The 15,746-nt window shown below is 43.8% G+C and overlaps 1 protein-coding gene across 2 annotated transcripts in view; it reads left to right on the top strand.

Annotated features, from left to right (window-relative positions):
- Positions 1-15,746, top strand: part of DYNC2I1 (dynein 2 intermediate chain 1) — a 436,420-nt gene that overhangs the window by 85,500 nt on the left and 335,174 nt on the right. For both annotated transcript variants that reach the window (XM_069211167.1, XM_069211168.1), the window contains 2 exons: positions 10,248-10,305; positions 12,622-12,687. In XM_069211167.1, the coding sequence (XP_069067268.1) occupies positions 10,248-10,305; positions 12,622-12,687 (124 nt within the window). The remainder of the gene's footprint in view (positions 1-10,247; positions 10,306-12,621; positions 12,688-15,746) is intronic.

Raw genomic sequence — 15,746 nt, forward strand, 5'->3', positions numbered from 1 at the left:
TCTCTTCATTCTCTTGACTTAAAAAGATGTCTCAATTTCTACTTACACAGAACAAGGTCAATCAGGAAATCGAGCCAGCTCTTCATAGCATTCAGTGTACCCAGAAGAGGACATCCAGTTATTAAGCAGACCATTTCCAAGTAGATTTCGAGCATGATAGCCTTTTGCCATCAAAAGGCTGATCGACCTTTGGGCACGAGAGTGCGTGCAAATTCCACTAGAGCAGTTTCCACTGCTTGTGCATTGTTCTCGGCCGTATGCCTACCAGACTTCTGCCGAGCAGCAACGTGGAGAACGGCACATGCTTTCACAAGGCACTATTGCTTAGATGCTGAAAAGCTCTGGTATGTAGCGGTTGGCCAGGCAGTCCTTAGGCATTTGTTCCAGTGAAGGTGAGTCATTTCTCTATTCCCTACATCCGCTACTACTGTTTAGTACCATATTTTCTATATAATAATGGGTTTGCTTGTATGCATCTTTATATATCAGACATAAAGTTATCTAAATGCTGATGCTGTCTCGTACATGGTAGAATGTTGTTCTTTCAAATACAATAAATGTGCTAGTCACTGCTTGCTATTCTTATTCAAGCATGTGAATCTATGAAAGTTCCAATACTGTAGTAAGAAATAAGTTACTGACCTGTAACTGTAGTTCTCCAGTATTGGAAGCTTTCATAGATTCACATGCGGTCTACCCACCTCCCCTGAGGAGCTCACCTTCTCTTTTTTCAGTGTTTCTTAATATTGCAGCACTTACACTCGGAAAATCTGAGGGAAGGCAGTTCCTCACAGGAGGCTTCTAGAGGGTGGTGGCATCTGACTGGTTGAGCTTTTGAGTTTTAGTCTTTTTTACAAAGTGACTGTGATATCTTACTAAGCTAAAGGACTACTGCATGTAATGTAGGTATACATTTAAGCATATCTAATGTATTACTTTGGGAACTCCCATCTCAACGAAGGTGAAGTATTCAAGCGTGTGAATCTATGAAAGCTTCCAATACTTGAGAACTACAGTTACAGGTAAGTAACCTATTTCTTTCTACATCATCTAATATTTTTTCATAAGATCACCAACTGAGGACATATCTAAAATGCACGTAGAAAAGTACTTTACTCACCACTTCCCTCTCATCAACAATCTGTTTTAGCCCTGTATCACCCATGGTTCCTCATGGGGCTATGGCACAAGCAGAATATCTGCTTGTACAAAATGACTTTCTACCATCATTTATTATATTTTAGGTGCTTTCATCAACGTTCCAACCAGTCCTATAGTGATATTGGCTTATCCAGTACCTCCACTTCCAAAGCCAAGTGATATTTCTTGTTAGACATAAATGCGTTCTGTGCCAATATTTATTGATATATAAAATTCACAATGACATGTGTTGAGGAACCAGGATTCAAAATGGGTGAGTGATCTAGTGCTACTGTGTTTCTGTTTAGAGTTAGAGATCCAGATCGCTCACATGTGAAACATTTGTGTTCTGGTAGTCCGTAATCCTCTTTGTGGTGCTTGAAAGGTTTAATTTGTTGTTTTATTATATAGGTCTCCAACCTTCAAATATCATTTGTCAATTAGTGTTTTGGTCAATACAGCACCAGTGATTTCTTTTTTTGCTTTTGAGTCCATTTTATGAGAAAGCAAAGCTGAAACCTCTGAAAGTAACCCAGAATATTGTGGCCCCTAGACCTGCCTCAGTAGCGTGAGGAAGTATATACTTATGAAATTTTTTCCTAGTTCTCCTTTGCCACTGAAACCCATAAATGGTTATTTGAATGGCTTCAGCAAGAAAGATTAAACCACAAGTGGAACAGACTGAAAGAGATGTACACGCTTAAGAAGTTATTTCTTCTTTAACACAGCAGTTCTGCGCAACCAGTAGCTCACCAGCACATGTCAGGACTGAAAGTCCTACTAAAACTCCTTTGGCAGTGGGAATTATTTAATTCATCCATTCTACCTTTTGAACATGCCCTCTTCATCAGCAAATATGTTACACATGTTGCTTGGCGTTACAACCATATCATTGTTCTAGGGCATTTCTTGATCTTGATGGGTTTGAGAGGTTTACGAATTCAGCTTTTCAAGTATTTATTTTGATACCTGATATGTTTCAATCAAACCTTAGTTTGTTCAAATATGCTTGCAGCAAGATCTTATGGCTAGACTTAGTGACAATTATCTTCAAAGGGCGATTTTAAATTCATGTTATCCAAAGTGCATGCGATGAGTGAGCAGATTACCAAGAATTATCTGTTCTAGTGGCTCCAGAGGCAAGGTAAAAACAAAGTGAGGCCATCATAATTCTAACCTTCACTACTGGAGCTTCGTAGCTCACAACTGGCCAAGTCTTATTGCCTCTCTGTATAGTGATTGGTGCAGGATATTTTTCATTAAATGCCAGACCACATGGCGAAATGAATTTATGTCAAGGCTTAACTGGACGACTGGTTTCTTTGACCTGTCACCATTATCTACAGTATGTAGAATTAGTATTGTCATCTTGTCACCCCATTTTAAAACTAGCTGGATTTGGATGAACATGGGATGGCACCAGTTGGTCAAGGGAGGCAGCTAGTATTCCATGAAAATGTTCACATCAGTTTGAAGTAGTAAGACAAATTTTTATATTTCACAATATGCATGATCTTTCCCCGCATTTGGCATTACTAATTGTGGCCTCAGCAGTAGGAGAAGCACTCCATTAAAAATGTGATAGTAGTTGAAAATCTGGGACAGTTTCAGTGTGAGCATGCAGGTAGTTTTGTTCAACTCTGAACCTTTTTTTGATTGCTAAGTTCTAAGATATGGATTAGAGCATTCAGAGTATCTATCGGATCATTCACATTCACCACCATGTCACAGCCCTGTCCAGCCCCACGTTGTTCTTGGGTAGGCCGTTTTTGCTGTAAGTTTATAACTTAAAAAAACGTCCTTATTTGTACACCTCCTTCAAATATCACTTTCCGCCCCAAAGTAGGGCTCCTTCTACTTTACCATTAATGTCAGTGGACATCTAAATGCAATGATTTTTTGTGAGAGTTTCTGACATTGCTGTGTTTTGTTTCTTCTTTCCAAATTCACTAATCCTTCTATTTTTTACCCTTGGCCACTGCTTTCATTTTGTTAAGTGTCACTGAGATTTCAGTCAGTTACCACCTTAAACTTGTCCTAGTGTGTAAACTTACCTAACTCCTCAGAGTTGTTTTCCTGTAGGGACTTTACAGTCCCTTCTTGAATGCCATTTTCTACAAACAGGAAAGCCTAATTGTAACATTGCATATCATTGTACAATTATAGTTACAAAGTAATGCCCACAGTACAACAAGGAATAGAAATATATTTTTTTCTTTTTTAATTGTTTTTTTTCTAAAATATAGTACTACTATATAGGAACACACATGCATTCGACCACACTGGATCACAGTATCTGTTTTAGGTAGCAAAGGTGCTACTTTCAAATTGTGAGTGACTACCCAGTGCTTGTGGGTTACAAAAGAGCAGATGGTAAACAACAGAAATACACAACAGAAAGGCAACAGTCTCCAAGAAGACGCCATCATCTTCACTACAGTTTTAGGCCCTCATTGCGAGTGTGGCGGTCTTAGGACTGCCAGACTTCCGGTGGCGGTCTGACCGTCGCCAATGCGGCGGTCTGGGCTCCACATTATGACCGTTGCAAACGCGCCAAAGTCGGACTGCCAACACCGCCACTTTTTCACCAGCCGACAGCCTGGTGATGCCAGCAGTCTTAATCCTCCAGGGCAGCGCTTACAGGTCCCCTCTCCTTTGGCTTTTACATGGCGGTTGCCAGATATCGGAAGGTCCTGGGTTGCCACGGAACCCGAATTGCACGTTCGGGACTGGTAGGTCAGGGTTCAAGGGGAAGAGGCATGATTTCCTCAAGTTAACACGTAATCCAGATAATGTAGCAAATCGCTGTAGAATGTCCTCTATTTCAATAGGGACATTGTTAATGTCTCTAAGGTACAAGAGAAGATCATCTACATATAAAGATATAACTTGTGGGCCGTCGCCTTGCAGGATGCTCCATGCCCTTCCCCTCCTGCGAAGTTCTGTAGCCAAGGGCTCCATTGCCAGAGAGAACAGCAGTGGAGAAAGGGGGCAGCCGTGCCGAGTGCCCCTTGCCGCTTCAACCGGTTCAGAGATGATTGTGCCGACCTTGACCCTAAATTGGGGCTGGGTATACAACAGTCTCACCATGCGCAGGAAATGAGGTTCTGGTCCGGGTGCAACCGCTGGGGGACCAGAAGCGTCCGTCGCGACGCCAAGGCCTTGGCCAGGATTTTGTAGTCAGTATTGAGCATTGCCAGTGGTCTATAGGAGCCTAACTCCGATGGGTCCCTGCCAGGTTTAGGGAGCGACACCAACAGTGCTTCTCATTGCGATGCAGATAGGGACGCTGCTTGTAAGGCTTCCTCGTAGAGATAGAGAAGGCGGAGTGCTAGTACTGCGGAAAAAGATTTATACAAGTCAGATGGAAGGCCTTCAGGACCTGGGGTCTTGTCTGCGGCCAAAGTGCGTATGCTATCCTGCACCTCAAATAGTGTCAGGGGTGACTCCAATTTTCCCCTCTGGTCATCTGTTACGTACTGATCACTGACCCCTCGGCCCCACTTCCATGGACACAGGACATCGCGCAGTCATCGATGGGACTCTCACAAGGAGGGGGGCAAGGGAAATCCAGACCCCGTTCAAAAGTAAGTAAATACACCTCAAAACCAAAAAACGGTGTAAAGGTAACATGAGGGAATACCATTAGAGCAGAGGGACAACTGGTATCTGCCCAAACAAGCCAATTCGCCTATTTGGCGTAACAGATGCGAGGGAGTGGTTCCCACGAGTGGGGGAGGGGAGTGAGTGAGGTGAGTGGTGTTTGGTGAAATCTAGGACGTATCCCCTAACCCAATATGAAGGTGGGTAGCCGATGTCTATAGTATACTGTATTTAGTATAGGGGACATGAGCCAGGACGCCACCAAACAACAGTTATTGTCCAGCGAAGGCGTCAAGACTTCGGAGCCCCAAGCGAGATCATAGGCAAGGCAACAAAATCCTCCAAAATGCCAAAATGGCATGTAGCAAAGCATAGCCCTCCCGATGCCACTTGCAGCGTCACCACCAGCTGATTAATTGTCATGTGTGCCTTAGCCTAGTGAGTTCAGATCAGATCATCTGCCATTTGTCGCGTTACCGCGGGGTGGACAGAGGACCCCACCTCGGAAGACGTCTTGGGATAGGAGCCATGTTCACCATTGAAATTTGTAAGCTCTGTGTCCACGTCTGAGGTGATTGATGGAACCCTGATGGCTGCGGTAGATTGCAGCGCACAGTGAAGTTCCTGTATGATCTGTTCTAGGTCAGGAGCGTGTCTCACTTTCCCTCGGGGTAATCACACTCCGTTTGTGACTTCTCTGTTTGAGATTGCAGGCCCGCGTCACCGGCCCCTTTGCCCCAGGGCAAAGGGGCAGGAGATGGGCAGTCTTGTTGACTGATCATGTCTGTGGACTCCACCTACTCCCAGGTTCCCTCCGGAGTGTTGAAGAAGTGCGTTTTACCATCAGTTGCTACCCGCAGCTTGGCGGGGAAGAGGAGAGAGTATGTCAGATTGAGGGTGCAGAGTTTGCATTTCACTGACAGAAAGGAAGCATGTTCTTTTTGTACGGCGATGCTGTAGTCTCGAAACATCATACCTGGAGTGTTGTCCACTCGGATTGCCGGGAATGATCTCACTGCAAGTAGGATTATATCCCTGTCTGCATAATGCAAGAGGCGGAGCAGGAAGAGAGACAGTCATGCGCCCGGTGGCCGGGCCCTCACTGGGACCCTGTGGGCTCGCTCTACAGAGAAGAAAGGTGTCAAAGAACCCTCCGGGACCAGTCCTCGTAGCCAGGTTTCGGAATAGGTGACTGCATCCGGACCCTCTACACCCTCCGGGAGGCCTATAACACAAATGTTGTTCCTCCTGGTTCGCCCCTCTGCATCTTCTGCATGGTGATCCAGTACCTCTATCCGGTCCAGTGCCAACTGTGGTGAGGTCTCCAGTTGAGTTGTCTTGGGCACCAGGTCATGCAGCTGGTCTTCTATTGAGTGGGATTTATCTGCTAGTTTGCGGTGATCTATCTGCATGAAGCAGGGTGAGATCACTGGTCACTTTATCGATCTTGCCCTCCTGCGAGGTCTGGGCTTTTCTCCAAGGAGGTGCCTATCCATTCCACTGCTGCCAATACTGCTTCTAGTTTGTGGCTGTCAGGGTGTTGGGCCTCATTTCTCTGTGTTTGCAGCTTAACCCCTGTGCCAGAGCTGAGGTGGCCCATGTCTGCCACCACGAGATCCGAGTGGGCAGAGTGCATTGGTGCGGGTCGCAGTCGTGGGTGCCGGCGGGATTCAATTCAGAGGTGAGGGAGGCACGAGGGGACTGCTTGCATGTGCGATGTGAAGCCCAGGGATCAGCAGCATGAGCGGCCCTCCTCACCTTGGCGGTCGGAATTGTGAGTTCCGCCACAAAGCCACCTCAGTGCCTGGATCTAATAGTGATTGATGGGTCCGAGCAAACCACGGGGGGGGACACAGGCCGGCGTGGCGACTCCTCCCAGGCCTCTGCCGCACGGCTCTCGCCCCCGGACCCAACCTCAGCTTCAGCTCCGGGCACGCTCCCCTCCATCAGCAGAAGGAGCAGGAGCAACCACCAACCAGGTAAGTCTCTGAAATCACAGGGCTCCAGCCCTGCTCCACCACCACCTCTCCCAGTGCGTCACAGCCTGGCTCACTGCGACTAGCTCCATAGGCGCCTCAGTTAGGCCCTGATCCGATCGGGCCTTGTGTGCACGGCCGCCCAGGAACAGGCCGCTCTTCTCCCGTCGGCCGGCAGTTCCGATGACACCTGCGCCGCCTCCTCAGACCAACCGGACGACGCTGTCCAACTCCCGGCAGGTTTTGGATGCGCAGGCACGGGTGTACGGCGACTCATCAGCCTCCTGGTGCTGTATTTGAGTTGGATGTCTGGGGTATCGCCCGGAAGCTCACTCAGCTTGCGCCCGCCATCTTGGCCGGCAAGCCAAAGAACTTCCTTAATTCTAACTATCCTCCTTTCTTTTTATTGTAAGACATTTACCCATCAATATGGGTGTACACAGCGTCCAACCTCAAGGGAAGCCTTGTGTCTCATAACAAGATTGGAGGTGTTTCCATAAGGAGGTTAATGCAACAATATGCGGTGGACTTCTAAGAGAGGAGGATTAGCTTGTAGAGGAAAACAAGAGAAAGCCATGGGTAAAATAAAGCCCAAAATAGCAACCTCATGTTGTTTCAAGCTTTAATACAGAAAGACTGAATGTATACGTTTTGCTCTGATGTGCTAATGAAACTCTGTGGGCATTTTCCAGACTCTGCATGATTTCCATGCAGGACATTTTATTTTCCAGGAATTTCTAGTTCCCCACCAAAGGGATATGCCTTTTACACTCTTTCTTAACCACAACTGAGGGCACATCAACTCTGAATCCCACAATTTGAGGGCTAGTGATACTAGTTCGAAATGCACTCCAAATCCCAAACCTGTGTGTTGTTAGGAATATTAACACCTGAACATTACTGAGGACTGGTGTTCTTAGTAGATAGAGTTCTGAGTGGCTTGGTTCCTAATAACTTGTTGAGGCAGAGTGGGAGGTTAACATCAGATCTGCAAGAGTACCTTTCATCTCAAGAATCAGCTAGAATGCACCTCCACACAAAGGGCCTTATTTATAGTGTGTCAGATGGGATACCCCACTGAAACCAGGTGGATGCTTCCTATGCCATATTACATTTGCCACCGATTTTCATGCACTTGTAATACAGCAGACTGTACATCTGCCACATCTGTGACAGAGTAGCCTATACACCAAGCTCTAAATAAGGCCCAGAGTCTCTTACAATGTGGGGTTTAACTACAACATAATTAAAACCACAGAATATACTACACCAACTGGACTGAATCAGGTAGTCTTCTGGGCAAATACATAGATGCCCGAGGTGTGACCCAGAACAGGCAAACTTTTATCAAAGAGTGAAGTTATGTGAGAAACTCCAGAATTAGTACTAGAGGTCCTCTTATAGGTTGATGTATTTGACACATAAGATGAGATTGCTTGATCCCGGTGTTTGTTTTCTGCCTCTCATTACACCTAAAAAAGGGAATGACAAATTAAGTTTAATTACTGAACATAGAGCTAATAATGGGCAAGCGGATGATAGCCATGCCATACAAATTGAGTCGGACTCTCTCATACATGGGGTAATGTTAGCTTAAATCAGATTGTTCGGGCAGATAAAGTGGCACTAATCAAAAATGCTGCATCGATAGGGAGTAGAAGAGGTCTGGAAGATATGTGAAGCTTTGACTAAGGACGTAACAAATTTGGTGGTTGAAGGCCAAATTAGAATTTGATTCTTCAGTTTAGGTAGTACCCAGCCAAACTAATCTTTAGTATGAACTGCCTGCACAACACATTACTAACCATGCTACACGTAATTTGACTGAATGTATGAAGTGACATCCAACAGTATCTTTATGTACACCTTTTATCGAAAGAAAAAATTGATCTGATCAACCCTTATCCACTGCAGATAAAGGGAAGCACTGTCTGTTCACTCATCCATTGAAAAAATGTTGATTAAATGGCATCTTTGCTTCAACTCCTGTATAAAAACATAACATTCTGGCATGAAATCCTAGCTCAAAGCCCCTCTTCTTCCTAAAAATCTGCTCTGTATCAAATATCATTGGTCTGTCTTATGAAAGAATTCACACTCACCACATGGCATATGTGAGTCCCAGAGCATAGGAAAGCCTTTACAAGTTCATCTCAGTAGACGTTTTTGGTATAAGTACACATTGGTCAAGGCGAATCAATTTTATAAGTACTTCAGGAAGGCTTTTAATTATGTTGGTCGTGACTTTAGCGTACTGCATCAATTGATTTCCTCACACGTCCAATAATTGTACATGCCAAACCCTTGATTTCCTATGTCCAGCCACACAAAGGTGTTCCCCTATTTATGGCATCTATTGCTTCTACAGATACAACTGATTTCTGTATTCTTCCTTGCTACAAAAAAGACAGGGTTGTTTCTGCCCACTTTTATTACCTATGCCTATATTCCAGTTGAAATTATTGCAAAAGGAAATAAAACAAATAATGTGTTTAGAAGGGCGTCATTTAATGGTTAGGGGATAATACGCAAGGGCAGAGATACTGACTGTTTACATTTCACTGACGTAAAACATCGATTCAAAAGTGAGTGGATTTTCCTTCTTTGTTCTCATTGTGGCATGTTCTCAGTTAAATAATGAGTGTTCTTCTTTTAGCTTATTGCCCCAGTGTTTTTGACAGGTTAATAAGCAGTTGAAAACGCGTACAGTGTGTCCAGCCCAATGAGGAGGGGTTACCTTTCAATGTTTGCAGCTTGAGAAAAGCTGAGTTATATGTTCGAAATTTAGACTTCCTATGTGTAAAAAGAGATGTTCGGCCCATCATGATACAGCACCAGGTCGCGAAGGCTGCATTTAGTGTATGCTCTCCCTTCAGAATGCAGATTTTACATGTTCTGTTAAAATGTTGTTTGTTCAAACAGTTTCCAAATAGCCTGTAAACGTTTGAAGTTAATACTGCATTTCTTTCACTTAGATGATTCTAACTTCTGATAGCAGCTGATTTCCAAGAATTACTAACTTTGTTGTATTCTTTGGAGCCAGAAATCTGCAGCCTTATCACTGGACATGTCTATGTCTTCTTGTAGAGGAGTTATTGCTCTACCTTTCATTGCCAATATACAATCTTCATATAATATACTTTGTGTGTCACTAAATAAGGTCATTGTTTTATGTTAGCATGCACTCTAAAGTGTTTTTACTTCAGTTCTAATACTACTGTTACCTTTTTTTTCTGCATTGCTAGTTTGAGCAATGCAGTAGTTTTCTATTGTTCCTAAATTATATATCCTACCATAAATATATGTTCCTAATTTGTAGAATAGTTCAGAAGAATGCATTGATACATTGAATCATGGAGTAGACTGAAATGATGAGTAACTCATTGCACAGTTTTACCTTTAGAAGTTATATTTCATTTATGCAAAATTCTACATATTTTCATTTTGAACCTAGAGTAGATTGTTCAATAAATCAAGCACAATAGTATCATTATTTTTGCCTGAACCTTGACTGTATGTTCTTTGTAGGCATAGAGAAAGCGAACAAAAGAGTCATACCAAACTAAAGGAGGGCAGTCTGAAGACGGTAAGACGTTTTGCTTATGGGACAAAACAGCTTATTTTCTGAGATCTCAAATAATGTTAAAATGTACGGCTTGCTAAGTTTCACATTTTAAGGAAGTTATTATGGATCAACCTAAAATGATTCACAAATTTTGTCAATCAGTTGCTGGCTATGGATAATCTCAGTATTTAGATAAACTGGAAGCAGTGTACATTGGGGGTTAGAAATTAAGTTAAGCCCTTGAGTAAGTTTAAAGCCTGCTCACATTTCTGTACTTGGATAAGAGATTGTGCCATCACTATTTTCCATCAGCAGAGTTTATTTTGCAATAGTTTGAGCATAGTGAAATGAGGGTCTTATGAGTCGTACAGAAATGCCCAGAAATGAACTAAGTTTTGATGTCCTGTGGTCTTCTGACCAAATGGAAGTGCTTTCCCAGCCTACTGTGCCTCAACATGTTACTTGGCTACCAAAGTATCTGGCTGAGGCATAGGTCTCCCAACCTCACTGTTATGGTCTTGCTCCTGGTGGTACATCTCAGTCTTGAAAGAGATCACCTCCTTTTCCAACAATGATTGAAGACTCTCCTCTTTCTCCAATTCCTTTCCACGTATGAGCAGGAAATCCATATTCTTTGTATCGCATACCCACTCACCGCATTTTACATCACTCATTTCTCATACCTAATGCTGCATGTGTCTTCCTCAGTGCTGGTCAGGCATCTGACACCACCTTCATCACCCACTCTCAAGCAGGTACAATAGTAACATCAGTGGGACTCCCAAGATATTCTCGTCAGCTCACACACCAACAGTAATTGTACCAATTAACAGTCACCGCTCCGTACTAACACTATGTTGCACTTGAGGATATACTTTTTAACCAGGACTCCTTGCTGACTGATCCCAGCATCGTACACTCGGTCACAAAGGCAGCCAAATGTCATATAGAGTGGCATTCAAAAACATGAAACTAGGTAGGTAAAGGCTTTTGAATTTGTAACCGGAATTAGTTGCACACAAAAGTTAAATTGAGAAGCCTTAGATCCACCCCTGACTAGCTGAGGAACCTGGTTACTCAATCAGCCAAGCAAATATTACTGTCAGTCACATACATCTCTTTTTGAAGATGGCAGTCTTATGCCTAAACAGATCAAATATGGAGGTTCTACTGGTAAGAGAAACAAGCAGAGATTCACTACTTTTGCCTTCACCCATTTCCATTACCTTTGTTTGGAAAAGCAAGAAACATTAGGGTATTTTTCAAATAAAGTCTATCATTCATTGTTGTCATGGGAGCAACCAATGTTTCCACACTTCAATCATCAGAGTGTACACACTAGATTACTGACATTGATACTGGGCTACAATAACAATATGTACAAAGCCATACCCAAAAGACATAGGGAAAAGCTGGAGAGGGTGGCCAGAGCAGGAAGCATCATTCTGCCTGAATTTTAAGACATCGATCAGACCTACTCTGAAATTGCATCAGTGGATCACAGTAGAATACATGGTTAAATTAAAGTTGCTGCATACAATGCACAAAGCCGATTGGCGTAATGGCCAGGCATACTTTCATACGTTGCCAACCTATTGAACACCTCCCAGAAATCTCAGTTACTGTCATTACTTTAGTGTTGCTTCCAACACAGAAACTGAAATGTGTTGCCACATCCACCAAGATAGATGGTTCCTAACTCCTCTGGAATTAATTTAACACAGCACTGAGATCACAGTTGAAATTTAGGAACCTCAGTAAGAGTGTTGAGATGATAGTGTTAACGTAAGCCTTCTGAATGTAGAGCTATATAGTCAGCTTTTTCTTGACCTCTTTACACAGGGATATTGCATTAGAAAACATACTGCATCTGTCGGACCACCATTTGATCATACAAAGAGGATACTGTATGCTCAGCAAATACAACAATCCTTTTCTAAGCTGGATACAAGTTACGCAACTGTGAACCAACTGAACGTCCGATATCCTCTCTACCTCAGCCAAACAAACAAGGCTGTTTTAAGCTGATGGGCCCATTTAATGATGGTGCATAGTTCATCAGCAATGTCTTTTGTGCAGATTAAGGCCTAGCATACTATTTTAGCAGTGTCTAAGAGCTGCAGTGCCTGACTGTAGATTCCCCTATCAAATAGTTTATTACATTGTGTATCCAGAGACATACATTTGACTGAATTTCAAAATGTTTTTATTTACCTCATAAGATTTAAGGTCTTCTTTTTAGTATTTCAAATGTTTTCAATGCCTGTGATAAAATATTCTTACATTTTTTGCAACCCCTTATAAAGACCGTTTTTGTGTTATATTTTGATTTGTTAGCAAAATGGTGATCATACCCACTCAGCATGGACCTCCATTCACAGGCAAACAAGTGATGAAGAAGAGGTAAGAAGAGTACTTTTTCAATCCACTTCCTATTCCAGGCTAGTAGCATAGTTAGTTAAACACTGTGGGAAAACCTTTGGCACCCATAGTTTAGTGTTAAGCCCTTTCTTTCTTTGATAGATCTTTGACATAAGCTTGGAAACAGGCATAGTGTTGTCTTGAAAAGGGCCACCTCCTCAGCAGTATTTTTCTAAAACACATAAGGGCTCATTCTGAGCCCGGCGGGCGGCGGGAGCCGCCCGCCTGGAGGGAGCCGCCAAATGACCGCACCGCGGTCAAAAGACTACGGCGGCCATTCAGACATTTCCTCTGGGCCGGCGGGCGCTCTCCAAAAGAGCGCCCGCCGGCCCAGAGGAAATGCCCCTGCAACGAGGACGCCGGCTCAGAATTGAGCCGGCGTAGTTGCAGGGGTGCGACGGGTGCAGTTTGCACCCGTCGCGTATTTCAGTGTCTGCATTGCAGACACTGAAATACACAGTGGGGCCCTCTTACGGGGGCCCCTGCAGTGCCCATGCCATTGGCATGGGCACTGCAGGGGCCCCCAGGGGCCCCGCGGCACCCCCTACCGCCATCCTGTTCCTGGCGGGAGACCCGCCAGGAACAGGATGGCGGTAGGGGGTGTCAGAATCCCCATGGCGGCGGAGCGCGCTCAGCCGCCATGGAGGATTCCCCCGAGCAGCGGGAAGTCGGCGGGAGACCGCCGACTTTCCGCTTCTGACCGCGGCTGAACCGCCGCGGTCAGAATGCTCGTGGGAGCACCGCCAGCCTGTTGGCGGTTCTCCCGTGGTTGCCAGGGTCAGAATGACCCCCATAGTTCCCCACCTATTTCTAGCCATAACAGGTGGCATCCAGTTCCATGCCTTCATTTGAAGCTGTGCTAAGTGTTTTCATTTTGGGTTGGCCCTCAAAGGCTGTCTCCTTCACCTTCCCCCTGGCATGACCGCAAAATGACAGTTGCGCTTGAAACCCAAAAGAGTGCTCATTTTCTAGCCGTAGGAGTCTGCATCCAATTCTGTACCTTCATTTGAGACTTCACCAGGCTTTCCTTCACTATGTAAACAGTGTAATAAAGCTGGCTGCTTGTTCGTACGTGTTTTTCCTTGCCTACCCTCTCTTATATGCCCACAAAATAGGGACTGCTCTAAACATTTGAGAATACCTGCATCTGTTCAGTCTGGTGATGTTCTACCATTAGCCTACAAGGAGTCACTGACATAATCATGTGCCAACAGTACTGTGCCCTCACCTGCCGTACCTCAGTCAGAATGTCACAGCATCCATTGCTGAAGGGTTGGAGAAAAAGGGCAAACACTGATAAAGGCAACTCCCCTGTATGCACTCTCCTATTTGTCACAGTTCTGCTTGGGAGGGCTGAAGCCTAGAATCCCTCATTTGGTGCCCTATCAACACTGACTGGATAAGCTCTTAGGTCCCCAGGAGTAGCAGTGCATTTCTCCCACATGCTTGTTTCTCTCTGTACTAAGCAAAGGGTAGAGCCCCCAGCTCCCACAGTAAACCCTTCCAGTAACTGAACTGTGTTTTTCCACTGGCTAACTAACAAAATCTGCACTTGGGTAAACTGTGCATGTATGTTTGCCTCTGATAGTGGCTGCACTGGATGAAATATACAAATATCTGTGCTCCTTGATGATATCTGGGTTGAATTGTGATATTGTATGCACTTTTGTGTATGCTCCCTAAAGCCTTCTGTATTTGAATAAGCTTTGCTAGTATAAATGCTTTCTAACGCACATTTCAATCAGGTTAATCAGTCCCTGATTAAATCTTATAACCTGCATTCAAGTCATCGATTATGCTAGTATGTTTGAACTGTGAAATCTAACCTGCAGTAATCATTTCTGCCTGAACTAGCTACCAAAGCAAACCATAATATATCACTTCATTGCCCTCAAATCCATGTGCCTCATCAACCCATCATTATTCACTGCCTCAATCATACAAAGCTTCACAGAATCAAACACCCCTGCATTCACAGTTGACATGCTCTAACCTAATAAACATCCTCACTCATAACACTACCCACCTCGCAGTGTCTCCATTTATCTCATCTACTTTCATTCCACCCTCGCTCAGTTTATATAGCAGATCTCATCCAACTCCAGCTTGTTATGCTTTTCATCATAGAGACTTGGTGCACATTGACCTTATGCTCTGTCACTAACAAACCCACCCTACATTATTAGAACATCTACCAATTTCCCCATTCACATAAAAGTGACAGTTGCCTCGCCATTATCCATACACCACACTTTCAATCATCTCCCTTCCTTCCCATAAATCATGCACCTTTGAATGCCTTTCATACAACGCCTCCCTCACAACAGACCATATTGCACCTCATATGCACCCTCTCTTGACATAACAACCAATTCGGAGGCCACTTCTCTGTCCTTGTCATCTCAACTTCCATCTCCAACAAAACAAGATCTAATTGAATGTATTCTCTCGAACACTTGTTGCCAATGCAATGAGAAATTCATACATAGATAGCATCTTTCAGCCTGATTCAAATTTAGGAGAAAATAAAAATCCTGGATTGTTATTCTGTAATCCAATAATCTATGTTTTCCTTGTCATTCTTGGCTATATATCCTTTCTCATTGATTTGAAAAGGCTAACTACATAGCCAGGATACTCGTACTATGTGTTTGTTGCCTATAATAACTACTGTTTAATATTAAGAATAATAATCTGAACACTTCCTAGGCAACAAACTCAACCTAATACTGTCCAATATGCACTCCTTCCCAGGTGCATATCCTCTTCCTCTTTACAGAACCAAAAAACGTTGCAATATCTTTCCATCCAAAGCTTAATTTGTTTAAAAAAAAAAAAAGAAAAACCATCATAAATACATAAAATAATTGCAGGTTCCCTAACGTTTGCTGAGTAGTCCGTACAGGCTGGCTGAGAAGCAGCCCTTACCTACATGGCCACTATTTCCATGAGTCTCTGACCATCGCTGACAGCCTGCCAGCTCTACAAGCTTGACAGTAAGCTGCATTTAACACCAGCTGTGATAGAGTGTTACAGTTTAA

Source organism: Pleurodeles waltl, chromosome 10 (genome assembly GCF_031143425.1).
Source record: "Pleurodeles waltl isolate 20211129_DDA chromosome 10, aPleWal1.hap1.20221129, whole genome shotgun sequence".
Classification (NCBI taxonomy): Eukaryota; Metazoa; Chordata; class Amphibia; order Caudata; family Salamandridae; genus Pleurodeles; species Pleurodeles waltl.